At 43.0% G+C, this 27,631-nt stretch overlaps 3 protein-coding genes across 4 annotated transcripts in view; 1 reads left to right on the plus strand and 2 right to left on the minus strand.

Moving 5' to 3' along the window:
• The window catches only part of ddx43 (DEAD (Asp-Glu-Ala-Asp) box polypeptide 43), a 31,374-nt gene extending 17,060 nt beyond the window's left edge, over positions 1–14,314 (plus strand). For both annotated transcript variants that reach the window (XM_071380164.1, XM_071380163.1), the window contains 6 exons: positions 2,108–2,235; positions 6,925–7,034; positions 13,001–13,139; positions 13,292–13,379; positions 13,467–13,597; positions 14,085–14,314. In XM_071380164.1, coding sequence (XP_071236265.1) covers positions 2,108–2,235; positions 6,925–7,034; positions 13,001–13,139; positions 13,292–13,379; positions 13,467–13,583 — 582 coding nt within the window. In that variant the 3' untranslated portion in view covers positions 13,584–13,597; positions 14,085–14,314. The remainder of the gene's footprint in view (positions 1–2,107; positions 2,236–6,924; positions 7,035–13,000; positions 13,140–13,291; positions 13,380–13,466; positions 13,598–14,084) is intronic.
• Positions 14,315–14,324: 10 nt separating this feature from the next.
• cgasa (cyclic GMP-AMP synthase a) lies at positions 14,325–15,764 on the minus strand. The gene is made up of 4 exons (XM_071380165.1): positions 15,590–15,764; positions 15,209–15,469; positions 14,992–15,091; positions 14,325–14,776 (listed from the first exon to the last, which is right to left on the minus strand). Exons 1-4 carry the CDS (start codon positions 15,639–15,641, stop codon positions 14,443–14,445), a joined length of 747 nt encoding a protein of 248 aa, XP_071236266.1. The 5' UTR covers positions 15,642–15,764; the 3' UTR covers positions 14,325–14,442.
• Positions 15,765–17,444: 1,680 nt separating this feature from the next.
• Positions 17,445–27,492, minus strand: eef1a1a (eukaryotic translation elongation factor 1 alpha 1a). The gene is made up of 8 exons (XM_071379672.1): positions 27,355–27,492; positions 25,765–25,939; positions 25,330–25,509; positions 24,806–25,102; positions 23,447–23,597; positions 18,930–19,186; positions 18,360–18,594; positions 17,445–18,254 (listed from the first exon to the last, which is right to left on the minus strand). The coding sequence occupies exons 2-8, from the start codon at positions 25,906–25,908 to the stop codon at positions 18,130–18,132; spliced, it is 1,389 nt and encodes a 462-aa protein (XP_071235773.1). The 5' UTR covers positions 25,909–25,939; positions 27,355–27,492; the 3' UTR covers positions 17,445–18,129.
• Positions 27,493–27,631: the final 139 nt, after the last annotated feature.

The following is a 27,631-nucleotide window of genomic DNA, read 5'->3' on the forward strand; positions in this document are numbered from 1 at the left end:
TTCCAAATAAATAAGAAATGAATGGGATGTGTTAAGACCTAGGCCGGGATTTAATCTGATCAAGAGTTATATGTATTGTGGCTTTTAAAGGCAATTTCCGATTTAAGTGGACATGTTGCGTTTACCGTGAATGGGATCTCTGCGAACGCGGGAACATTTTTAAAGCCGCAATGCCTATAACCCACAATTGGATTGATTGCAAGCCCTGGCTTATTCCGAGGTGCTTAGTCCGCGGTGCTAAAGGAGCTCCTTAAACTTGACACAAAAAAGCCATCTGGGTCAGATGGTTTAGACCCTATCTTCTTTAAGGTTGCTGCCCCTATCATCGCAAAGCCTATCTCTGACCTTTTTAACATGTCTCTCTTTTCTGGGGAGGTTCCCATTGCTTGGAAGGCAGCCTCAGTTCGTCCTCTATTTAAAGGTGGAGATCAAGCTGATCCTAACAGTTATAGGCCTATTTCTATTTTGCCCTGTTTACAAAAGGGTTGGATAAACTTGTCAATAATCAACTGACTGGTTTTCTTGATGTCTATAGTATTCTTTCGGGCTTGCAATCTGGTTTCCGCTCAGGTTATGGATGTGTCACTGCAACCTTAAATGTCCTCAATGATGTCACCATTGCCCTTGATTCTAAGCAATATTGTACTGCTATTTTTATTGACTTGGCCATAGCTTTTTATACGGTGGACCATTCCATTCTTGTGGGCCGGCTAAGGAGTATTGGTGTCTCTGATGGGTCTTTGGCCTGGTTTGCTAACTACCTCAGAGTATAGTGTATAAAGTCAGAAAATCTGCTGTCTCAGCCAGTGCCTGTCACCAAGGGTGTACCCCAAGGCTCGATCCTAGGCACCACGTTCTTCTCAATTTACATCAACAACATAGCTCAGGCAGTAAGACGCTCTCTCATCCATTTATATACAGATGATAGTCTTATACTCAGCTGGCCCCTCCCCGAATTGTGTTAAACACTCTACAACAAAGCTTTCTTCGTGTCCAACATGCTCTCTCTGCCCTTAACCTTGTTCTGAACGCCTCCAAAACAGATGTCATGTGGTTTGGTAAGAAGAATGCTCCTCTTCCGTGTTATTACTACCTCTGAGGGTTTAGAGCTTGAGGTAGTCACCGCATACAAGTACATGGGAGTATGGCTAGACGGTGTACTGTCCTTCTCTCAGCACATATCAAAGCTGCAGGCTAAAGTTAAATCTAGACTTGGTTTCCTCTATCGTAATCGCTCCACTTTCACCCAAGCTGCCAAACTATCCCTGATTCAGATGACCATCCCACCCATGCTAGATTACGGAGACATAATTTATAGATCGGCAGGTAAGGGTGCTCTCGAGCGGCTAGATGTTCTTTACCATTCGGCCATCAGATTTGCCACCAATGCTCCTTATAGGACACATCACTGCACTCTATACTCCTCTGTAAACTGGTCATCTGTATACCCGTCGCAAGACCCACTGGTTGATGCTTATTTATAAAACCCTATTAGGTCTCACTCCCCCCCTATCTGAGATCTACTGCAGCCCTCATTCTCCACATGCAACACCCGTTCTGCCAGTCACATTCTGTTAAAGGTCCCCAAAGCACACATCCCTGGGTCGCTCCTCTTTTCAGTTCGCTGCAGCTAGCAACTGGAACGAGCTGCAACAAACACTCAAATTGGACAGTTTTATCTCAATCGCTTCATTCAAAGACTCAATCATGGACACTCTTACTGACAGTTGTGGCTGCTTTGTATGATGTATTGTTGTCTCTACCTTCTTGACCTTTGTGCTTTTGACTTTGCCCAATGTTTGTACCTGTTTTTGTGTTGCTACCATGTTGTTGTCATGTGTCACTACCATGCTGTGTTGTCTTAGGTCTCTTTATGTAGTGTTGTATCTCTCGTTGTGATGTGTGTGTTGTCCTATATTTATATTTTTTTATTTTTTTAATCCCAGGCCCCCGTCCCCGCAGGAGGCCTTTTGCCTTTTGGTAGGCCGTCATTGTAAATAAGAATTTGTTCTTAACTGACTTGCCTAGTTAAATAAAAAATATTAACAGCACTCATGTTTGTCCCTGCCCAACCTAATAATCTGTAGGTTTCTCTCTACTCTCTCAGGCTGTGAACACAGTGCAGCAGACTGTTCTCTTTTGTCAAGACGAGGAGAAGAAGGCCTATCTCTTTAACTTCGTCCACAACATGGAGCCTGAGGACAAAGTGCTCATCTTCGTAGGCAAGAAGATAATGTGAGTCTTGCCCTGCACCCCTCTGTTCTCTCCTTGTTATATGTCCAATGTCAGCAAGACATTGATGGGCAGCGAGACATTGAGAAAACTAGAGATAATCTCTAGTCCGATTCTAGAGGCACTTCATGTATATTTGACAGAATTACGTAGGTATAAGATTGGATAGGTGTAAAAAAAAATCTGGAAAGAAATCCCTGGCAAAAATCCAAGTAAACACTTTGTTTTCAGAGGATTTTAAAATGACCTAATTACTTTTATCAAAATTTTAAGTGCTTTATATGATGTGTGTTATTTTTCATACAGTTCTTTAGAAGAATAATTGCATGTCAAATGTCTGGCACCCCTCCAGTTAACTTTTAAAACATATGTCCCCCTTAGAATATAGTTGAATAGCCTTGGTGTAATGGATATTGTAGTAGCTCCACCTTGCTTCTGATAGGTTAAGTGGACTTTTCACAAGGGCGAAAAGAGGTAAGAGTTCTACCCATCGCATATGTCCAAGTCAGCAAAACAACATGATGGGTGAACTGAGGAAAATAAATGACCAAAACTGGAGAGAGATTGCCAAGTCATTATTTTAGCAGTTATTGTATCTGATTCTGGCACTCGTTATATTTGTATTTATTATGGTACTCTTCCTGGGGTCCAGCAAAATGAATACAATTTATGCAATTAAAAAAAAAAATTACAATACATTCACAGATTTCACAACACATTGTGTGTCCTCAGGCCCACCACTACCACACATCTAAAGTACTAAATCCATGTGTATGTATAGCGCGTATGTTATTGTGTGTATGCATGTGTCTGTGCCAATGTTTGTGTTGCTTCACAGTCCCCGCTGTTCCATAAGGTGTTTTTTTTCATCTGTTTTTTAAATGTAATTTTACTGCTTGCGTTATATGGCCTCTCCTCTGTCCTCTCTCGCTTCCACTTGCTTGAAATGAGACGGTCCTTCTCCACTCGCGTGTCATTGGGCAAATGACGTTTACAGGGCTGGGTCCCAAAATAATAATGTTTACAGGGCTGGGTCCCAAAAAAATGTTGTTTACAGGGCTGGGTCCCAAAATAATGACGTTTACAGGGCTGGGTCCCAAAATAATGACGTTTACAGGGCTGGGTCCCAAAATAATGACGTTTACACGGCTCGGTCACAAAATAAATGTATAAAATGATCAAAACAATTTCAGTTAGTTATGCAAGACATTTTATAGATGAAACAATAAGTAGACTATTGCTTTTAAATGTGCATGGTTTTTCTCCTGTGACGAAACACAACTGAGTCGGGGGATGTGGCATATTTCTAAACTCTTCTGCGGTAGGATACACGTGAGTATCCTCAATGAAAGGTGGCTATACACTTCTGTTTGCCTACTAATGAAATGACACACTCCTCGACCACTTACTGGTTTCCGGGTCTCGGAGGAGAAGACTAAGGATGCTTTTTTTGCCCAAACGAGAGAACCTGTATGACTCAACTGTGTATGCAGCAGCCCACACTGGTTTGATTTAGACAGTGGGTGTCCCAACCTACCCCTCCAGGCTGTTTCGTACAGACTGAGCACTGTTTTGAGGTGTGGCTTTTATTTGCGCTTCCAGGAAAACTAAACACAGGCTATGTTTTAGTTATGTTTTCCTGGCACCACACTGCCAGGTCGCTGACCTCCTGCCTGTAAAGCTTTGTCACTGACTGTAAGGCAGGGCTCCATTGTGCAACCATTTAGTCGCATTATGCGACACTTTGATTTGGCTGTGCGAGTTCGATTTTTAATTGTTCTCACAGGTGCAAGCTGCAAATTCTAGCTGGACACTTCTGTCAAAACATTTGTTCTATTTGGGGGGTGGCTAAAACCATAATTTGGTCAAACTGTAAGCTGCAGTACATTAATATCCTGATTCCTGCATGAAGGTGTCTGCCCTAACCCAAAATGCAAACATGGGGAAACCCAGTTTTGAAAGCAGCTACTATTGTAATGGTGGGAGAGAGGAGGATCTCATCTTTATGTAGGTATTCCATTTATTTCTCATCTCAACATTTTTTACTGAAGTACAGTGCTTTCATAAAGTATTCCCACCTTTTTGACTTTCCACATTTTGTTGTTACTGTCTGAATTTAAAATGGAGATAATTTTTTTTGTCACTGGCCTACACACAATGTCAGTGGAATTATGTTTTTTGAATTTTTTTACAAAATGTTATGGCAAGCCTAAAGTTCAGGAGTAAAAATTGGCTTAAATCACACAATAACTTGCATGTACTCACTGTGTGCAATAATTGTGTTTAACATGATTTTTGAATGACTACCTCATCTTTATACCCCACACCTACAGTGCATTTGCAAAGTATTCAGACTCCTTCACTTTTCCACATTTTGTTACAGCCTTATTTTAAATGTATTACAAAAACTTTTAAAAAATGAAATCGTGGGTAGATGGGCCTTGGTCAGGGAAGTGACCAAGAACCCGTTGGTCACTCTGACAGAGCGCCAGTGTTCCTCTGTGGATATGGGAGAACCTTCCAGAAGGACAACCATCTCTGCAGCACTCTACCAATCAGGCCTTTTATGGTAGTGGCCAGATGGAAGCCACTCTTCAGTAAAAGGCACATGACATCCCGCTTGGAATTTGCCAAAAGACACCTAAAGGACTCTCAGACCGTGAGAAACAAGATTCTCTGGTCTGATGAAACCAAGATTGATCTCTTTGGCCTGAATGCCAAGTGTCACGTCTTTAGGAAACCTGGGACCATCCCTACGGTGAAGCATGGTGCTGTGAGGATGTTTTTTGGGACTAGTTTCAATGTCCTTGAGTGGCCCAGCCAGAGCCCGAACTTGAACCTGATTTTGAACATCTCTAGAGACACCTGAAAATAGCTGTGCAGCGACGCTCCCCATCCAACCTGAGCTTGAGGATCTGCAGAGAAGAATTAGAGAAATGCTCCAAATAGGGTAGATGCTGATCTTCTCTCCCTGGTACTGCAGTCTCCCAATCTCTCCCGCCAGGTGAAGAATTTATTTAGCCTCGAAGCCATTTTATCATACACCAGTTTTCATTTTATCATAGGTCTGATGTGATGAGCAATGTTGACCACCACTCTATTTTCTTACCTCCCAAAGAGGAACAAGAATGTGGTGCTTCTGAGCACACTGCACTAAACGGCTGAGATCAGTGATTGTGAGGACAGGAAGCCAGCTATCATCCTGGACTACAACCACAACAAAGGAGGCGTGGACAACCTGGACAAGGTGATTGGAACTTACAGTTGCAGGAGGATGACTGGCCCCTGGTCATCTTCCATAACATAATTGATGTGTCCTCCATACAATGCCTTTGTGATATGAACAAGATCAACCCTACCTGGATGCCTGATAAGTGGGAACAAGAGGAGCGTGTTCCTGGAGCAGCTGGGAAAGGCACATGTAACCCCACACATTCAAAGAAGGGAGCGCCTCCCCCGCACAGCAGCCTCTGCAGCGATTGTGAAAGCTGTCCAAGGGGCTGAATCTTGTCCTGATCCACCTGAGGCTGCAGCTGGGGCAGGCAAGAGGAGGAGATGCCAATTCTGCCCCCCGAAGAAGGACTGTAAAACAAATGCTATGTGCTGCACATGTGAAATACTGCAAAGTCCATGCACCGTGGTTGGCACAGTTAGAAAAAAACAGACATGCCACAAGGGGTCTTTTCATAGTCCCCAAATCCAGAACAATATCAAGAAAACGTACAGTATTATATAGAGTCCTTATTGCATGGAACATCCATCTCATATTGCTCAAATAAACAGAAAACCTGGTTTCAAAAAACAGATTAAGAAACACCTCGCGGCACAACGCCTCTCCCTTATTTGACATGGATAGTTTGTGTGTATGTATTGATATGTAGGCTACGTGTGCCTTTAAAAATGTATGTCCTTGAGCTGTTCTTGTCTAATGATGATCTGTATTATGTCATTCTGTATTATGTTTTGTGTGGACCCCAGGAAGAGTAGCTGCTGTTTTTGCAACAGCTAATGGGGATCCTAATAAAATACCAAATACCATGCACACACACTTGCATACTGTCCTACATGTGCTAATTAGAGTTGATTTGATTTATGTTCTTCACATCTTATTTTATTATTGTTGTTTATACACCTTGTGGGTGGGGCAATGGTTCAAAAAATGGGAGAAGACTAGTGTTTTGTAGTTGAGTTCAGCATTCTACAGTATAAAGAATATATCACTACGTTGCCAGAGAAGTTGAAGACATTGTTTCCCTTCAATAAAATGCATTCAAAACTACTTTCTGCACATTTCTGCTACTTTCTTAGGCTATATAAGAACTATCTCTTGCAAAAAAAATGTTTACACCTATGCAGTACCTTTAGCAATAATAATAAACCTCTACTTTAGTAAAGAAAACAATTATGACAGGTGTGTTGTAATAAAAACGAGTGGTGTCCACTGATTAAATGCAGTCTTTCTGCATTGTGAAAACCCAGATATTCACAAAGTTTGTGATGAATGACCGGTTGTTTCTTCATGCAAAATAGATTTGGGGTTTAAAATTCAATTAAGCTGCTTTATTTTAGGGGTTTCGTGAAGGCGGGTCATTTTTTACCCTTAGGACAAGGGGAGTATACAGAATGTTAAGACTACACAAGGGTTAATCAATCACCAAGTACTAGGAAGGTTTTCTGATTTCTTACCAAAAGGTGTGACGACCTGTCCAGTGACATGTGTCTGCGGGGCCTGGCAGTACAGAGTCTTCATGGGGACCGGGAACAGTGTGACCGCGAGGAGGCGCTCAAGGACTTCAAAGAAAGTAGGTTGATAAGTAATCCCTAACCACTGATCTGAGGTCAGTGGTCCTCTGGCGCTCAGTTGATGGAGCATGGCTCTTGCAACGGCAAGATAGTGAGTTCGATTACTGGGACCACCGATATGTAAAAAATTATACACACATGACTGTAAGTCACTGGATAGAACCGTCTGCTAAATGGCATATACAGTTGAAGTCGGAAGTTTACATACACCTTAACCAAATACATTTAAACTCAGTTTTTCACAATTCCTGACATTTAATCTGAGTAAAAATTCCCTGTTTTAGGTCAGTTAGGATCACCACTTTTATTTTAAGAATGTGAAATGTCAGAATAATATAATTATTTCAGCTTTTATTTCTTTCATCACATTCCCAGTGGGTCAGAAGTTTACATACACTCAGTTAATATTTGGTAGCATTGCCTTTAAATTATTTAACTTGGGTGAAACGTTTTGGGTAGCCTTCCACAATAAGTTGGGTGAATTTCGGCCTATTCCTCCTGACAGAGCTGGTGAAACTGAGTCAGGTTTGTAGGTCTCCTTGCTCACGCACGCTTTTTCAGTTCTGCCCACAAATGTTCTATGGGATTGAGGTCAGGGCTTTGTGATGGCCACTCCAATACCTTGACTTTGTTGTCCTTAAGCCATTTTGCTTGCTTCAATATATCCACATAATTTTCCTTCTCATGATGCCATCTATTTTGTGAAGTGCACCAGTCCCTCCTGCAGCAAAGCACCCCCACAACATGATGCTGCCACCCCCGTGCTTCACGGTTGGGATTGTGTTCTTCGGCTTGCAAGCCTCCCCCTTCTTCCTCCAAACAAAACAATGGTCATTATGGCCAAAAAGTTATATTTTTTGTCTCATCAGAACAGAGGACATTTCTCCAAAAGTATGATCTTTGTCCCCATGTGCAGTTGCAAACCGTAGTCTGGCTTTTTTTATGGCGGTTTTGGAGCAGTGGCTTCTTCCTTGCTGAGCGGCCTTTCAGGTTATGTCGATATAGGACTCGTTTTACTGTGGATATCGATACTTTTGTACCTGTTTCCTCCAGCATCTTCACTAGGTCCTTTGCTGCTGTTCTGGGATTGATTTGCACTTTTCGCACCAAAGTATGTTCATCTCCAGGAGACAGAACGCGTCTCCTTCCTGAGCGGTATGACTGCTGCGTGGTCCCATGGTGTTTATACTTGTTCTTGTACTTGTTTTACTCGTTTATACTGCGTACTATTGTTTATATAGATGAACAAGGTACCTTCAGGCATTTGGTAATTGCTCCCAAGGATGAACCAGATTTGTGGAGGTCTACAATCTTTTGTCTGAGGTCTTGGCTGATTTCTTTTGATTTTCCCATGATGTCAAGCAAAGAGGCACTGAGTTTGAAGGTAGGCCTTGAAATACATCCACAGGTACACCTCAAATATTGTCAATTAGCCTATCAGAAACTTCTAAAGTCATGACATCATTTTCTGTAATTTTTCAAGCTGTTTAACGGCACAGTCAACTTAGTGTATGTAAACTTCTGACCCACTGGAATTGTGATACAGTGAATTATAAGTGAAATAATCTCTGTAAACAATTGTTGGAAAAATTACTTGTGTCATGCTTAAGGTAGATGTCCTAACCGACTTGCCAGAACTATAGTTTGTTAACAAGTAATTTGTGGAGTGTTTGAAAAACGAGTTTTAATGTATATTTAAAGCTGGGGTAGCCAACCCTCCTGGAGAGCTACTGGGGTTGCAGGCTTTCGCCTCAACCCCGTTGTAACGCACCTGATTTCACTATTCAAGGTTCTGGTGTGCAGCTAATTAGTAGAATCGGGTGTGCTAGATTAGGGTTGGCTCCTGTAGGAGATTAGCTCTCCAGGAGGTGGATTAAGTGTCCTCCTGGAGAAGTCAGGCATGTAGAGTGCATCATATTAACTAGTCATCTCAAATCAAATGTTATTTGTCACATACACATGGTTAGCAGATATTAATGCGAGTGTAGCGAAATGCTTGTGCTTTGTGTTCTGACCATGCAGTAATATCTAACAATTTGGCAACAACTACCTTATACACACAAGTGTAAAGGAATGATTAAGAATATGTACATAAAAAATATATGAATGAGTTATGGCCGAACGGCATAGGCAAGATGCAGTAGATGATATAGAGTACAGTATATGAGATGAGTAATGTAGGGTATGTAAACATTATATAAAGTGGCATTGTTTAAAGGGGCTAGTGCTACATTTATTACATACATTTTTCCATTATTAAAGTGGCTAGAGTCGGTATGTTGGCAGCAGCCACTCAATGTTAGTGATGGCTATTTAACAGTCTGATGGCCTTGAGATAGAAGCTGTTTTTCAGTCCCTGCTTTGATGCACCTGTACTGACCTCGCTTCTGGATGATAGCGGGGTGAACAGGCAGTGGCTCAGGTGGTTGTCCTTGATGATCTTTTGGGCCTTCCTGTGACATCAGGTAGTATAGGTGTCCTGGAGGGCAGGTAGTTTGCCCCCTGTGATGCGTTGTGCAGACCGCACTACCCTCTGGAGAGCCTTACGGTTGTGGGCGGAGCAGTTGAGGTACCAGGCGGCGATACAGGATGCTCTCGATTTTGCATCTGTAAAAGTTTGAATGTTTTTGGTGACCAGCCGAATTTCTTCAGCCTCCTGAGGTTGAAGAGGCGCTGCTGCGCCTTCATCGCACTGTCTGTGTGGGTGGACCATTTCAGGTTGTCCGTGATGTGTACGCAGAGGAACTTAACTTTCCACCCTCTCCACTACTGTCCCGTCGATGTGGATAGGGGGCTGCTCCCTCTGCTGTTTCCTGAAGTCCATGATCATCTCCTTTGTTTTGTTGACATTGAGTGTGAGGTTATTTTCCTGACACCACACTCCGAGGGCCCTCACCTCCTCCCTGTAGGCCGTCTCGTCGTTGTTGGTAATCAAGCCTACCACTGTAGTGTCGTCTGCAAACTTGATGATTGAGTTGGAGGCGTGCATGGCCATGCAGTCATGGGTGAACAGGGAGTACAGGAGAGGGCTGAGAACGCGTCCTTGTGGGGCCCCAGGGTTGAAGATCAGCGGGGTGGAGATGTTACCTACCCTCACCACCTGGGGGCGACCCATCAGGAAGTCCAGGACCCAGTTGCACAGGGCGGGGTCGAGACCTAGGGTCTCGAGCTTAATGACGAGTTTGGAGGGTACTATGGTGTTAAATGCTGAGCTGTAGTAGATGAACAGCATTCTTACATAGGTATTCCTCTTGTCCAGATGGGTTAGGGCAGTGTGATTGCGATTGCGTAGTCTCTGGACCTATTGGGGTGGTAAGCAAATTGGAGTGGGTCTAGGGTGTCAGGTAGGGTGGAGGTGATATGGTCCTTGACTAGTCTCTCAAAGCACTTCATGATGACTGAAGTGAGTGCTACGGGGCGGTAGTCATTTAGCTCAGTTACCTTAGCTTTCTTGGGAACAGGAACAATGGTGGCCCTCTTGAAGCATGTGGGAACAGCAGACTAGGATAAGGATTGATTGAATATGTCCGTAAACACACCAGCCAGCTGGTCTGCGCATGCTCTGAGGACACGGCTGGGGATGCCGTCTGGACCTGCAGCCTTGCGAGGATTAACACGTTTAAATGTTTTACTCACGTTGGCTGCAGTGAAGGCGAGCCCGCAGGTTTTGGTAGCGGGCCGTGTCAGTGGCACTGTATTGTCCTCAAAGTGAGCAAAGAAGTTGTTTAGTTTGTCTGGGAGCAAGACATCGTGGTCCGCGACGGGGCTGTTTTTTTTTGTAGTCCGTGATTGACTGGAGACCCTGCCACATACCTCATCTCTCTACGAGTGTGGTTGATTTTGTGTGTGTGCTTCGTAAACAACAGTTGTAGACTAACAGTGATATGTTTACTTATGGGCCCTTCCAAACAATGCAGAGAGAAGTGGAAAAATAATATACTGAACTAAAATATAAACGCGAAATGTAAAGTGTTTTATGAGCTGAACTTAAAGATCCCAGAAATTTTCCATACGCACAAAAAGCGCATTTCTTTAAAATTTTGTGCACAAATTTGATTATGTCCCTGTTGATGAGCATTTCTCCTTTTCGAAGGTAATCCATCCACCTGACAGGTGGGGCATATCATTATGCAGGTGCACCTTGTGCTGGTGACAATAATAGGTCACTCTAAAATGTGCAGTTTTGTCACACACCACAATGCCATAGGTGTCTCAAGTTGAGGGAGTGTGCAATTGGAATGCTGACTGCAAGAATGTCAACCACAGCTGTTGCCAGAATTGAATGTCAATTTCTCTACCCTAAGCCGCCTCCAACGTTGTTTTAGAATTTGGCACTACGTCTAACTAGCCTAACAACCGAAGATCACGTGTAGCCACGCCAGCCCAGGACCTCCACCTTGTTTCACCTGCAGGATCATCTGAGACCAGCCACCTGGACAGCTGATGAAACTGGATTATTTATGTCTGTAATAAAGCCCTTTTTCGGAGAAAAACCTATTCTAATTGGATGGGCCTGGCTCCAAACTGGGTGGGCCTATGCCCACCCATGGCTGCACCCTGCCCAGTGTTGTGAGATCCATAGATTAGGGCCTAATGCATTTATTTCAATTGACTGATTTCCTTATATGAACTGTAACTCAGTAAAATCAATGAAATTGTTGCATGTTGGGTTTGATATATTTCTTTAGCTATAGAAAGATAACACAATGAATAAATACACAATGAGTACATGGGGTTCCAACTCCATGTGCAGGGGTCGGAGGTAATTGAGGTGTATATGGACACCAAAATCATGGACATTAATGTGGAGTTGGTCGCCCACCCCCCCATTTTTGCTGCTATAACAGCCTCAACACTTTTGGGAAGGTTTTCCACTAAATGTTGAAACATTGCTGTGGGGACTTGCTTCCATTCAGCCACGAGCATTAGTGAGGTTGGGCACTGATGTTGTGTGATTAGGCCTGGTTCGCAGGCGGTGTTCCAATTCGTACCAAAGGTGTTCAATGGGGTTGAGGTCAGGGCTCTGTGTAGGCCAGTCAAGTTCTTCCACACTGATCTCGATAAACAATTTCTGTATGGATCTCGCTTTGTGTACGGGGGCATTATCATGCTGAAACAGGAAAGGGCCACCCCAACTGTTGCCACAAATTTGGAAGCACAAAATCATCTAGAATGTAATAGTATGCTGTAGCGTTAAGATTTCGAACTAAGGGCCCGAACCATGAAAAACAGCCCCAGACCATTTATTAGTCCTCCACCAAACTTTAGTTGGCACTATGCATTCGGGCAGTTAGCGTTCTCCTGGCATCCGCCAAACACAGATTAGTCTGTCGGATGCCAGATGGTGAAGCGTGATTCATCTCCCCAGAGAACACGGTTCCACTGCTCCAGAGTCCAATGGCGACGTGTTTTACACCACTCCAGCCGATGCTTGGCATTGCACGTGGTGATCTTAGGCATGTGTGGCTGCTTGGCCATGGAAATCTATTTTCATGAAGCTCCCGACAACAGTTATTGTGCTGACGTTGCTTCCAAAAGCAGTTTGGAACTCTGTAGTGAGTGTTGCAACCGATGACCAGAGTTTTTACGTGCTACATGCCTCAGCACTCTTTCGTTCTGTGAGCTTGTGTGCCCTACCACTTCGCAGCTGAGCCGTTGTTGCTCCTAGACGTTTCCACTTCACAATAACAGCACTTACAGTTGACCGGCGCAGCTCTAGCAGGGCAGGTGGCGTGGCGTCCTATGATGGTGAGCGTCCTATGATGGTGCCACATTGAAAGTCAGAGGTCAACAGTACGGGCCATTCTGCGGCCAATGTTTATCTATGGAGAGTGCCATGGGTGTGTGCTCGATTTTATACACCTGTCAGCAACCTGTGTGGCTGAAATAGCCGAATCCACTAATTTGAAGGGGTGTCCACATACCTTTGGCCATGTAGTGTATGTACGTGTGTGTTTTGCCATAGGTGTTGTCCGTATCCTAGTGGCCACTGACCTGGCCTCCCGAGGGCTGGACGTCACGGACATCACACACGTCTTCAACTTTGACTTCCCACGCAACATTGAAGAGTATGTGCATCGCGTGGGTCGCACGGGCCGGGCAGGGTGAGTGTGTGTGTGTGTGTGTGTGTGGGTCTCCTTTCTCTACCTGAGCTGTTTCAAGAGATATCAGCATGTTTCTTCACTAATTGTCGAATATTTTTTTTCTGATGTGTCATTGACAGTTTAACATTTTTTCCTCTTCTCATAACTGGTAGACGCTCTGGGGCCTCTATCACCTTGGTAACGAGAGGAGACTGGAGGAAGGCTGCTGACCTGATCCCCATCCTGGAGAGGTCTGGACAGGTACTCTGCTCGCTCTCACACACGAGACAGAATTCACATTGTCTAACAAATGAGACATATTTGGATTGAACCTGAATCCCTGTGTAGGAGGTACCTGATGAGCTGGTGCTCATGGCGGAGAGATACGAGAAGCACAAGCGAGAGAAGGAGATGTACGGCCCCAGAGGAGGAGGGGGAAGAGGAGTAAGAGACAGGAGAGTCTAACTAAGCCATTACAGGTACACAGGTTAAGCATATGTGTGAAGAGAAGGGCTGATGTGTCAACAATAGTCTAGTCCTTTGGGTTCACAGATGAGACATCTTTGCTATTTATTCCCTTTTATTTAAAAGTAGGATATTTGGCACATACACGTTGCAATTTATTGATATTCAGCTGAAAACACTACTGCCCTTGGGCCTTAAATTCCAATGCATGGCTATTAACAAAGAAACTGCTTTTGGTGGAAAAAGCTGAACAGAAATACAAATGCTGTGGAAAACACAACACTCAGTGTGTTCACATCACATTCTCTCTGTTAGACGGTTTGAGTCCGATAATATGACAGTGGTCACACCAATTATAGCTGGTGTTGACGTACTTCGTAGCAAGATTTCCTGAATTGTATTATTTTTAAACCGTTAAAATCCTCACCGACAGCTCATGTTTGCCCCTAGAGTCCAATATCCCTTTGCCAATTGTCAAATCTGTGTTTCTTAATTTTTCAGGAGAGGAAGAAGCAACTTGCAACTTCAGTTCTGGAAACTCCCGCGTTCATCCTTTTTTGTGTTACACATTTTTGTTTTATTGAATAATTCATAGTGTTGTACAGACATTGTTTAAATTACCTTTTTATAATTTGAGTGAGAGCCAACTGCTCTTCTCCATGTATCATCTCTGAGAACACTCAAAACTGTTCTGATCTGAATTAAATCTCAACTTCTGACTCTGCTCTTCAATTCCTCCTGACTATGCCTTTGCTTTTAGAATAGACAACATTATGGGACCACAGCTGTACTCCACTTATGTCTATTGGGGCTCTGGGTGAGTCACTAAGGGTGCAGTGATCGAGGTAGTCCCGACTCACTAGCCGAAGACGGGGAAACCTTTGTTGCGCTTCTCCTCAATGCACTTGGCCAGGATCTGGCAGCTCTTGCGGTCGTGGTCAGAGCCCAGCAGGTTGTGTGTGGGGATGAAGAAGTTGGGGAGCTTGCCGTCTTTCAGGTGGCCCTCAAAGTCCCTCAGCAGCTGCTGGAAGCAGGGTCCCAGCTGCGTCGCCTCCCAGTCACTGTCCTTGGTCCTGGAGCAGCATGCGTGCAGAAGGGTGGTCTTTGCATGGTAGGAACAGAACTTGGACAGACTAGGGTCCTCTGCCTTCAAAAGGCTTAACAGGTGCTTCAGAAGCTTCAGACAGTCCTTCCTGAAGGAAGAAAATGGGCAGCCTCATGCACACATGATCATACACAATTTATCAAAGTAAATGGGTTTGGTTAATAAATTAAGAAATATACAATTTAAAGGTCTACTATATGGAAAGTACATTTCTCGTTAATGATTCCATGTACTGTAGCTGACAATTTGTCAAGGTTTTGCCAGGGCATTATGACTACAGTATACATTCTAAAGTAGACTTACCTGCAGCAGCGAATTCCGCTGGCCTCGCAACAGGTCTTCTGGGAGCCATGATTTGTTAGGATACTCTTCTCCACATGCGAGAATGAGATGCGCCAAGAGTCTATGCATAACATAAGAAAAAACATTTAGGAAACTTGGCAAAAGGCCATACATGCCACGTCTCCTTTCAACCGTGATCGCATGTTTTATGTGTAAATCTTGTTGACCTAATGGTTACCTCTAGCGCAGACCCCTTCCAGTTCCACCGTGCCCTTTCCCTCATACTTCGGAACGAGGTAGTATGACTGTGACTTAAGTTCTTTCTTCACTTTGGTCCCAAGCCAGTTGTCTATTTTGAAGCCTTCTTGGGCGAAAGTGGGCCAGCTCGATTTGACCTGTAGTCCCAGAACAATGTCCAGTGAGATGGGGACAGTTCCCGTCCCGTTTATCGTTAAGGTCACCGCCGGGCAACCCTTCTTCTTCTTCTCCAACAACACGTCTTGAAAGAAGTGAAATGCAAATAAATGTTTTTCAATATACCATTTTTCTACTTATACAACATACAAAGCAATCAATCGTTTATGCATGTGGGAAGCGCGCGCTCTGCAGTCATACACACCTTTCTGTTTCTTCACAAACTTTATCACTTCTTTTCTGAACTCCGAAAGCATTCTACTCGCAGATACCGTGTTGTCCTTATTTAGAAAGCGATCCAGAGGGTGTTTTCCCCGTTTAAATACCACGCTATAAAAAGCTCCATCATCCCCAAATGGCTTGAATATCCACCCGCTCGACCAGACAATTAAACATCACGTCAAATTCGTCCGGATTAGACATCTATATTGATCAAGGCATGCAACCGTATTGGGTCACGTTGGTGGTGCACAATTTAATTTCATGACCCACCTTTAGATTTTCGTAGTAACTTCCAGTGTGCAGAACATTTACATCTTTGAAGCATTCTGTACACTTTTTCATGTGGTCACTTATACACTTTACCACGTCATTGACCATTCTTGATGATTCCGATTTATGTGTCCTCTTAATCTTTAATTTATCAAGTGTTGTAAACAGGATCTTATCCTGATGTGAGTCAACAATCCTTGAACCGGTCTCTGGTGGCACAGTTGGCTTTCCCTCAGTGGTGCACTTAGGCTGATTATGCTCCTTGGGTTTCTTTTCCTCAGGAATCTGTTGCGTTTCCTTAGTGTCCATCACTGCATGGCAACCTCCAATGGAACCATTCTTGTCCCGAAGTAAACTCTTGGCACACCCTGGTTCTGGCCCCGGCTGGACTCTTTGCGCCGGCCCGGCTGGACTTTTTTGTCTTCCCTCTCCCGCTCATTGTAGTATGTATGATCGTGATGCGACACCCACTAGTGTCTACTATGACAGATAAATGATCGTCTTCGCTGTTTTAGTTTGATGAAATTTGATTGTGAACACTCCCCTTTCTATATACAGTATCAGCTCATCGCCCTCGTGTCGCAAACTAGTGAGCCAGAATAAACAAAAGCACATTAACGCCTACCCCACGCGTGTCACATGATTGAGCTTCTACCTACCACCAGGGATGGGCAATGACAAAATACCATAAAGATCAATGGATCAAAATAAACAATATTTGCATTTTGAAATGTATTTAATAAAAATGCATTTTTTTTTTAAATACAGAAATACATTTGCAAGTAGCTGACCCAAACAGCAACAACATTCTCAATGGTTACAGAAACATTTTTACTTGCTATGACACCTTAGTTGAATGCGCTGACTAGCAGTCACTCTGGATAAGAGTGTCTGTTAAATAAATGTATATGTGAAAGTGAACATACCAAAATGAACTGCAAAACACACTGGGGATTATTGTTTGCCTTATTTCGGGTGGAGCTAATTAGAATAATGTTTTGCATATATGCATTTAGTTCATATACTGGAAAGGGAGCCATAATGGTGAACCTCTATTAAAAAAATGTTTTACCTCAAGTATCTTGTTAGAAAATATTGTATTTCCGCCCAGTGTAATACAAAATACATGTAACAGATATGTGCTATTGTCAGGTTAATCATGTGATAAATGTATGACAACTCTAAATCCGCATCTTCCATCAAGGACTTGCATTTTTATTTTATTTGGCCTAGGAACAGTGGGTTAACTGCCTTGTGCTGGGGCAGAACTACAGATTTTACCTTGTCAGCTCGGGGATTCGATCTAGCAACCTTTTGGTTACTGGCCCAACACTAACCACTAGGCTACCTGCCCCCCCCCCGATACAACGATAGATACTGTATGTAACTTGTACTTTTCCTGGCCCTCATTAATTAACTAGTTTACTACACAATGGCAAATGACAACGCAAACCCAGTTAAACAGTATAAGATTTCTCCTCAGTTATCGATGAAATAGAACGCACAGCTTAGAACAATTTAATGATTCACTTCAATCATTCAATCGAAAAAGGGTTGAGACATTCTGGTTGGTTAAATTATCTTTAATGTCATGAGTCTTGTGCCATCTCGAACAGAGCAAGGTGCAACAGCTTCTGCCAATTAAAAGTTGTCCAGTGCAAAGATAGCAAAACGCCAATTAAAAGTGCTTGGAGAGTCAACAATTGGTATACTCAGTGTGCCTAGAGTAAGACAATATAATTTTTTACTTTAAAGCTATAACACAACATACACTTTAGAGAAATGATTTTCTACTTGTAAGGGTTAAGTTATTACCAAAGGCTACTATAAAGCACCAGGTAGTTTACAAACAAACACTAAAAGCAAGACAACAGACCACGTGAAGAGTGACTTCTAACTGCAGTACAGAGAGGAAGGGGGTGGCAGTTTACACGCCCCTCTATGGTTACAATATCTCACACATGGGGAACATGGTCATTCACATATTTAACAGTACACGTTTAAAACTAGCAATGTGCTATTACAACGTAAATAAATACACATGAATCTAACCACTTTGAAATGAGAGGGGGAACAAACGCTGTCTTAAGGACTAGGCTTAATATTTGTTTCTTTCCTTCTGATACTTTTGCGATGCATTGTGATTATTAACCAGTCTTTGACTATGGAGTTGCAGCAGCCGATAGGGGGGTGGAGTTGGGTGACTACTGTCCTGCTATGGGTGACTCTTGAGTCAGCAGCACAGCACAACATTCATTTGGTCTTCTGGGCCTTTTGGGCAGACTTGGTGACCTTACCAGTGGAGGGGGCTTTCTTCTCAACACCCTTGATCACCCCGACTGCCACAGTCTGGCGCATGTCACGCACTGCAAAACGACCTGCAGAGAGAGGATGTCAGATCCAAGGTAACTTCAAGGGAGACTGGAATCATTTTCAAAGAATTCCAACCAGGCCCAAGAGTTATGCTACCCAACAGTACTCACCCAGTGGAGGGTACTCTGAGAAGCTCTCCACACACATGGGCTTTCCCGGGACCATGTCCACAATGGCGGCGTCTCCAGACTTCAGAGCCTTTGGGTTGTCCTCCAGCTTCTTGCCCGAGCGACGGTCAATCTTCTCCTTGAGCTCAGCAAACTTGCAGGCGATGTGGGCAGTGTGGCAGTCCAGCACTGGGGCATAGCCAGCACTGATCTGCCCCGGGTGGTTCAGGATGATCACCTAGAGGAGATATCAGACAGTCAACATGGTTGTTCTGTCAGCACCTGTATCAGCACTGATTTTAGATGTTGGCCTCTTTACTGCCAAAACTTGTTCCCCACAGCTCATCACACTGTGCCACAAATAGATATGTGAGAGAAGAGCAGAATGAATGAGGAAAGGAATAGATGGGATATTAATAGTAACTGCCAAGCTGTATCATCACCACCAATATTTTTACCCATGTGATCACTACTGTGTATCATAGTTGAACATCGTTTTTAGTTGTATGTCTTTTGGTTCTATGGTTTTTACACCTCTACAGTAGCTGTGAGTGTGTATCTAGTCCTGCCCACCTGAGCAGTGAAGACTGCTGCCTCCATTGGGGGGTCGTTCTTGCTGTCTCCGGCCACGTTGCCACGGCGAATGTCCTTGACAGACACATTCTTGACATTGAAGCCCACGTTGTCTCCGGGCATTGCTTCGGTCAGGGCCTCGTGGTGCATCTCCACAGACTTCACCTCAGTGGTCACATTAACAGGGGCAAAGGTCACCACCATGCCTGGCTTGATCATGCCCGTCTCCACACGCCCCACAGGCACTGTGCCAATACCTGAGGGAGAGCGGATAAGAAAGTGAAGGTGGAGAGAGGATGAGGAAGGGATCTATTAGGGATGTGCATCTTTCCCTTTCAAGACGATACATATCTAGATACATGGGCTCTGATACGATACAGGAACGATACGTTTTAGTTTAAAACGATTCGGTGCGATTCAGTTTGATGCATAAACACTAGATTTTCCATTCTAAATGAAATCTGCTGCTGATGGAGCTCATGAGCTGGGCCCAGTGAAGACATCAACACTATGAAATAACACATATGGAATCATGTAGTAATCAAAATATATTTAATATTTGAGGTTCTTCAAAGTAGCCACCCTTTGCCTTTTGACAGCTTTGCACACTCTTGGCATTCTCTCAACCAGCTTTGAGGTCGTCACCTGGAATGCATTTCAATTAACAGGTGTGCCTTGTTAAGAGTTCATTTGTGGAATTTCTTTCCTTAATGAGTTTGAGCCAACCAATTGTGTTGTGTAAGGTAGGGGTGGTATACAGAAGATAGCCCTATATGGTAAAAGACCAAGTCCATATTATGGCAAGGGTTAGTAAAGTATTCATGAATTGTGAAAGCTAACTGTGCTTCCTCACTAATCCCATTCAACAGTATACACTAATATAATTGCTAGGTCACCTCACCAAATAATAATTTTGGTTGAGTGTCACCTGTGTTTGATCTATACTAAATCATTTCTAAACATTGACTAGAAATGACTGAAGACATGAAGTAAATCAGATTGTTTATTAGTTATGTTGCTAGTCTAAGGCAGTACTATTTACCAGTCATTATTTACCAAGCAGTACTTACAAATGTTTGAGCTGTATTGTAGCATGTGGAGGGGCGTGGCCTCCAAGTGCACAGGTCATTATTGTCTGCTCATTAAGGGACACTCCATTACTAATTGGGGAAAAGAGTTTCTTCCCTAGTCCAGCTCTTTAAAAGTATTCTAGATAATTCTGTATTGTACAGGTTATAGTATCTAAACTGTTATTGTAGTTGTTTACTTTGCAAAGTGTTTCTTGGCTTCGTTTGACAAAGTCCTTTCAATTACAAGTGTTTCCTGTCACCTGGTCTCTGCCAGGTTATAAATGCTCAGATGTAGAGCTTTATGGGAAGGAAGATTGCCACCTGTCTCTGCAGGGGTTAGTTAGGGTTGTTCTGAGCCCTAGGGGCTAGTCAGACTGATCTTCAGTTTTTTATATTAATCTGACTAGTTTATTATTTTGTTTGAGCCTGGTCCAGCACCTTGTTGGATGATTTGTATATTTATACCTGCTTCTGCTCCAAGAAGAAGAAAAACTTCAACCGAAACCCTCAGGACGCTGTACAACGTGACCAGTCGGGAGTAGGCTACTGTACTAAGAGCAAAATAATCCTAACATTTCCACACCCTAATTGCAGGCTAACCAATAGCCAAACAGAGATTCAGTGAAAATAAAGCCATGAGTGTGAAGCGGTGATGAAATAGTTGACCACGTCATTCAATGATATTTATTCACATAGTAATTCATTATGGATCCATAACGAAATAAACATCTGCATTACAATTATAATGCAGGGTTAATAATAAATTTATATATTTGTAGGGGTTGATGCATTTTTTTGTTGGGGCAAATTGGGTTTTAGAGTACTTAAAACAATGCATTTGGTGGACTCGGTAAGATGGACTCACTGATGGTTGAAGATGATGAGCGATCGGCAAAGGCAATCAACATCACTCTAATCACAGTCAGAAGACCGCTGAAGAAACTTGTGTTGACCGGTCGGGAGTAGGCCTAGGCTACTAAGTGACTGCGAGTGAAGAGCAAAAAATGATCCTAACATTTCTAAATAAAAATCTGATTGATTAATCAAGACCAGTCCATGTCATTCAGTGATATTTATTCCCTATTGTCCTGCTGATAGTTGAAATAAACATCTGCATTTTTGAAAGAGTATTTTTATCCTTATTTTATTAAGGAAAGCATAAATACTGTACAATATATGCCTGATCTGACATTTTGCGGTTGCATGAGGTTTAGAGTTATAAATGTAAACCTTTAGAGTACTTAATACATTGCCAGTGGGTGGGGGGGGGGTTCACACCTACAGTAGCTGAGCTATTAGACTTTGTAAAGGTTGAGTCTATTGTCCTGCTATTAGCTCATCCTAGAAACGTTGTTTGCCGAATTCACAGCTTGCTACATTTGTTTTCTCTTCCTGTTTTTAGAGGGAGAGAAACTAAAAGCCCGCTGGCCGGCCAAACCCTCCCCTAACCCAAACGACACTGGCCAATTGTGCATCGCCTCATGGGTATCCCGGTCACAGCCAGCACGGGTATCGAACCAGCATCTGTAGCAATGCAGTTTGCACTGCAACGCAGTGTCTTAGACCGCTGCGCCACTCGGGACCCCATCCAGTTTTTAACGCTGATCAATTTCCTTGCACAGTATCAAAATACTAAAATACTAAAACAGGGCTCTTAAAGAATTTAATTTAAATGTTCATTTTATTTTTTTTATCACAGAAAATAAATAAATAATGAAATGTTAATTATATAAAGCAGCCCCTGGCCAGAGAGTAGCCATAAATAGACCCGAGCCCCAAGTAATACAATTGGGCCAGATAACTTACACCGGAATCAACCCGAGCATCATCAAGAGACATGCTGGACCCTATGTCAGAGGTATTTTTGGGACCATATCGTGTCTATTGTCCTGCTAATAGCCTACAGTAGATCTAGAAATATTTTTTTCATCTCTACATGTAGGTCTCCTGATTTAAACCCGATCGAACTTGTTGCAACTAAAATGTAGTTGAAATAATCATCTGCATGTTTGCCTGGTATAGATTGTGACTCCCATCTTGTTCCTCGCCCTCTTCAACTCCGCCAATGCCGCCTGACTCTCCGCCAATTTAATTTAGAGGATTCTAAATGAATATCTAAGGGGCATTCTTCATTAGGGCAAATCTGATCTGTGAGAATACCTAAGGGGCATTTTTCATTAGGGCAAATCTGATCTGTGAGAATACCTAAGGGGCATTTTTCATTAGTGCAAATCTGATCTGTGAGAATACCTAAGGGGCATTTTTCATTAGGGCAAATCTGATCTGTGAGAATACCTAAGGGGCATTTTTCATTAGGGCAAATCTGATCTGTGAGAATGCCTAAGGGGCATTTTTCATTAGGGCAAATCTGATCTGTGAGAATACCTAAGGGGCATTTTTCATTAGGGCAAATCTGATCTGTGAGAATGCCTAAGGGGCATTTTTCATTAGGGCAAATCTGATCTGTGAGAATACCTAAGGGGCTTTTATATCATTCTAATGTAGGGTTAATAATAATAATCACTTTGTTTAAAAAAAGTATTATATTTTGTTGATTTCATTTCAAATAACCAAAAGTGAGCGATTGTAGTAATCTGAATAAAGGATAAAAGGACATTCTTGAACATGGGGTGAGACATTCTTACTAATTTGTAAATAAAGCCAGTTAGTTATTTAGAATTATTTCTGTTTTCAGAAGGAGAGAAACCAAAAGCTCACTGTGCCTATTTTTGGGGAAAATCGTCAGTCTACATGTCAAGTGAAATTCCCCCATTTGTATTTATCCAAGTTCTCTCTTAACTCCAGGACCACCGACAGTTGTTGTGGCCTGATGCAGGACTCTAGTGCCAGAGGAGAGACTCTGACTGAAAATGCCACAGTTTAGACCTACCGATAGATCAGGGTTCTAACTCCCCCTTGTGATAGTGTGGTGCAATGACAGAATGCCACCATCTACCACAAACAATCGCAGCATAAACTCGTAACTTTTAAAGGAAGAACCACTGCTGGCTGAGATGTCAAACTTTAAAAAAAAATCTGCACCCCAAACGAATAGTGGGTTAATAATGCTTAAATTCAAGGTCAGAATACGCGTAGAGAGAGAAGTGCATACAAAGGGAATTACGTTCCATTTACGGGCGCTTAGCTCGTGTTGGAATTCCCCCCATAATGATTAATTAGTATTTTGCAGTGTCAGCAAAGTTGTATGCAGTTTGACACAGAAGGAGCCGACACATCAGTTGTCACAATAGATGAGGTATTTTCGGAAGGTAGAATTTAGTTTTTATATAACTGAACCAGCGATTTTGTTAAGTTTTAATACATTTTCGGACCAATGCATGCTTCAGTTCGGGGTACGCAGACCAATGCACTTGTATCTTAAACATTTGAATCAGGGACCGATGCATATCTGTGAATCGTTACATCCCTAGAATGTATCATGCTCACCTCCAATCTTGTAGACATCCTGCAGGGGTAGGCGGAGGGGCTTGTCGGTGGGGCGGGACGGGGGCTGAATAGCATCCAGAGCTTCCAGCAGGGTGGTCCCGGACGAACTGCCATCCTTCCTGGTGATCTTCCATCCCTTAAACCAGGTCATCTGAGGATGCAGGAGACCCGAGTGAGCAGTAGGTCAAAGTTATAAAGTGTACCGTGCTGCACATTTTTCATTGACTTACTTTCTTCAAATTAAAGCGGAGAGCAGATTATATTAGGGGTGTGCCGAATAATCGGATAAAACTAGTATCATACCGGATATGGAGAATTTTCATAATACGATTGACAAGTATTTGTTTTGTAATTATCAGTGATCGGACATGTTTTATTTTCAGCTGCCATCACGCATCTTTCTTTCACTAAAACAGTGTGAAGCTCTGTGTGCTCCAAACTATTGACTAGTTCTTCTGTCTGTAAAGAAACTGGCGGACTATTTGTTGAGCCTTCTGCAACAATTGGATTAGAACAAGCCGCTCTCCGTCTGCTCTAATTGACCCAGCCATGCACGGCTGTTTCACTAACAGTCACTCTTCTCGGGGCACAAGTCTCCCCTTCTCCAAACATCATGTATGAATCCGTAGCTAGTGATTGAACAACAATCTAGTTATTTTCCGTAGACTTTTTTAAGGCCATATATTCTGTCTACTTGGCGTTGTTTAGTAGTCCTACTTTGTCTGCCAGTATAATTATTCCATTGTTGACATCTTATGTCGTGATCCAAGCCCATGCTTCTTGCTATTATTTATTCTGGCCCAGGCTTGTTTACCGAGTGACAGATTATTCGAAAATGAAATTACCAATGTTGATATTTTAATTGTACAAATGTTGTGGCATAAGTGTCAGGAGAGAAGTTCTGCTGTGAAGCAATATAAGGGGCAAGCAAATTAGCCTAGCTTTCTCTAAATCTGTGTCTGGAATAAATGCATGCAGTAGTAGCCAGCCATGCATTATGGTATTTATTAACTTATTTTGTTGATAATTGAATAGGACTAAGTAAATGGCCCTAATGAGCATTTATCTGTCCGGGTCGTTTACCTTTGAACAATGTGTATGAATGAGTGAAGGAACATAACAATGCCCAGTAATGTGCACTTGAGGTATAGGCTTTACCAGCATTTAATTAGCAGCATTTAAAGCGCACTTCCTGGTTTTACGGGTATCAAGTGATAAAACGGATATGTTTACGTGTATGACGAGATCGGCACACCGCTAGATTATATTACATATACTCATAGTCCGCTCACTGTGGCTGCAATGCTATCCTAGTATAAATATAAACAATAAATGCCCTTTAGCTTCTTGCTTACGTACATTAGGACTGGCCTCCAGCATGTTGTCTCCGTTCCAGCCAGAGATGGGAACAAAGGCTACCGTATCCGGGTTGTAGCCAATCTTCTTGATGTAGGTGCTGACTTCCTTCACAATCTCCTCATAACGCTTCTGGCTGTAGTTGGGCTCAGTGGAGTCCATCTTGTTGATGCCCACGATCAGCTGCTTGACCCCCAAGGTGTAGGCCAGGAGGGCGTGCTCGCGGGTCTGACCGTTCTTTGAGATGCCGGCCTCGAATTCACCCACGCCGGCTGCCACAATCAGCACGGCACAGTCTGCCTGTAAACACCAGAACATGTGATTAATAAATACAATTATTTTTCAAAAGTCCTATGCAACTAAGATGGCACTTTGAGTCCGCAAATTGCCTGTGGTTATAGTACAGCTATAAGCTAGCCTGGAAAACCAAAGTTGCAAGTTTAATAATAGACTTCCAGGCACTTGAATGAAGACCTGGCAGGTAGGTGTCTGTGTGTAAGGAAGGACTGTGCCATTGTGATTCAGACCTGGGATGTTCCAGTGATCATGTTCTTGATGAAGTCCCTGTGTCCGGGGGCGTCGATAATGGTGACGTAGTACTTGCTGGTCTCAAATTTCCACAGTGAGATGTCAATGGTGATGCCACGCTCCCTCTCTGCCTTCAGCTTGTCCAGCACCCAGGCATACTTAAAGGAGCCCTTCCCCATCTGAGAAAAAAACACACACGTCACTGGTTATATGACGTTTCTGAGGAGAAGTCAATGGTAGTGAATTCTATTGGCAAGATGGATTGTCAAATTAGACAAGATATGGCAATATAAGTGTCAATCTTTAGGTAGCCTATGAAGATTATTGGTTAATACAATAACAGCAGTGTACAGAGCCTTTTTATAACACGTTGGCCAACAGAAGAACGGACTATCATTAGATGTTTGCAAAGTACAGTACCAACTCTTACTTACCTCAGCAGCCTCCTTCTCAAACTTTTCGATGGTCCTCTTGTCAATGCCACCGCACTTGTAGATCAGGTGGCCAGTGGTGGTGGACTTGCCAGAGTCCACGTGGCCGATCACCACAATGTTGATGTGGAGCTTCTCCTTGCCCATAGCTGACTGGTTAAAGTGACAGTGAGAGAGTCTGCAGGTGGAAAAGAGCAGCACGGTCTATGGATCTGAAATGATTTCCTGGGCAAAGACTCCGCAAGGGAATACAGTGAATTACAGCACCATGGACAAGGACACTACAGCTGACTTCCCAATCCATAACAGCCCCAGCAGCTACTGCCTCAGCATAGCTTCTAAGGACAAACAGTTTACACACAAAAACAATTTCACATAAATGGCACCACGAGACCAATCAGCAATCATTTAATGTTAGCAAACTGTCAGTGGGAACAGAACTGCATCAAGCTCAAGACACAGTTAGTTTCTAGCTAGTTATCCCTCCTTTCCTCAGCCACCCCCCAAAAAAATTGTATTGCCACACCAGATGGGTGCAGTGAAATGTTGTTTAACAGGGTCAGACGTAGTACAGTGATCTTGGAGCAAATTAGGGTTAAGTGCCTTGCTCGAGGGCACATCAACTGATTTTTCACCTCGGCTCAGGCATACTCACCCAACACTATAACCGCTAGGCTACCTGCCACTGCTCAGCAGTGAGACACTGAGACAATCAGCTCTTATGTCACTGAATATCCTCCCTATTGCATATCAACTTGCTAACTGTAACCTCAGACAACCCTCCATTTTGTCATGAGCCTTGGCATTGAAAGTGCAGAAGCCATTTCTGAAGCCAGACTACTGCAGTGGAATGCACAGGTTAAATGCTGGGGAATAACACCATAACACAAATGACATTTGAATAAATGCCAGTTTTACTAGGACAGTAGTGTCGATTCCTTTTCATTGACTTGCATGACAATGACAGAAACACCACAAATTCACCTCATTTTCCAATTGCAAAATTGATCAACACACTAGGTTGTTTATATTTATGACAGACCATTTCATTAGGTGAGCAATGTATGGAAATGGTTACAGTAGCCTGGTTCTGCATGCTTATCTAGGTGCACTGGGAGCTGATACCAGATATAACCAGAACTGACTGCTATTTCTAAATTAAAATTCTGGTAGCTTTGCAATAGTTTATTTTTCTTTGCAATAGTTCCCCCCCACCACTGTTCATTTGACTTTGCTGTCCATGTAGCCTATTTAAAAACAGGTGACTGGTATACGGGGAGTAGGTGCTACAATTAGCAGCGCGACCGGATAATTCTGATGAAGTCTAAAGGATTTAGCAGGATTTCCAAACCGTCCTCCTGCCTCTGCCGCCATGTTCTCTCATCGCCTACGCTTACTCGAATATGGCCTATCTATGCGCATTAGCAGTCGACTGTTGGCTTCCAACAACAATGCAATATTCACACGCCCACAAACGTTATGCACAACAATATAATGGCAAATTGAAAATATAAACATTCAGTCATTCGCCATTTACAGCATTAGATTTGAAACAATGTATCACATGCGTAGTTATTGGAAAATATTGCCTACCTGCACAAACGAATGAGTCAAGTCCGGTGCTGAATGAGACTGTGACGAGATGCTGATCCGTTTATCGCAGACAGGAGGGGGTTACGCAATTGCGTTCAATGCCCATACCCCTTTCTAGATCGTTCGTATTATATACCCCAGTGTCCTAGACACAGGGCCAGTAGCGGTGCGTTGGTAAAATCACTGGGGAAGCCAAGCCATATTTACAACCTGTGTTGTGATAATTGCGTTGTTTGCTCTATACATCCTGTTAATTAATTTGCCTTGTGACCATGCT

The sequence above is a fragment of the Salvelinus alpinus genome, chromosome 32 (assembly GCF_045679555.1).
Source record: "Salvelinus alpinus chromosome 32, SLU_Salpinus.1, whole genome shotgun sequence".
NCBI classification, from domain to species: domain Eukaryota; kingdom Metazoa; phylum Chordata; class Actinopteri; order Salmoniformes; family Salmonidae; genus Salvelinus; species Salvelinus alpinus.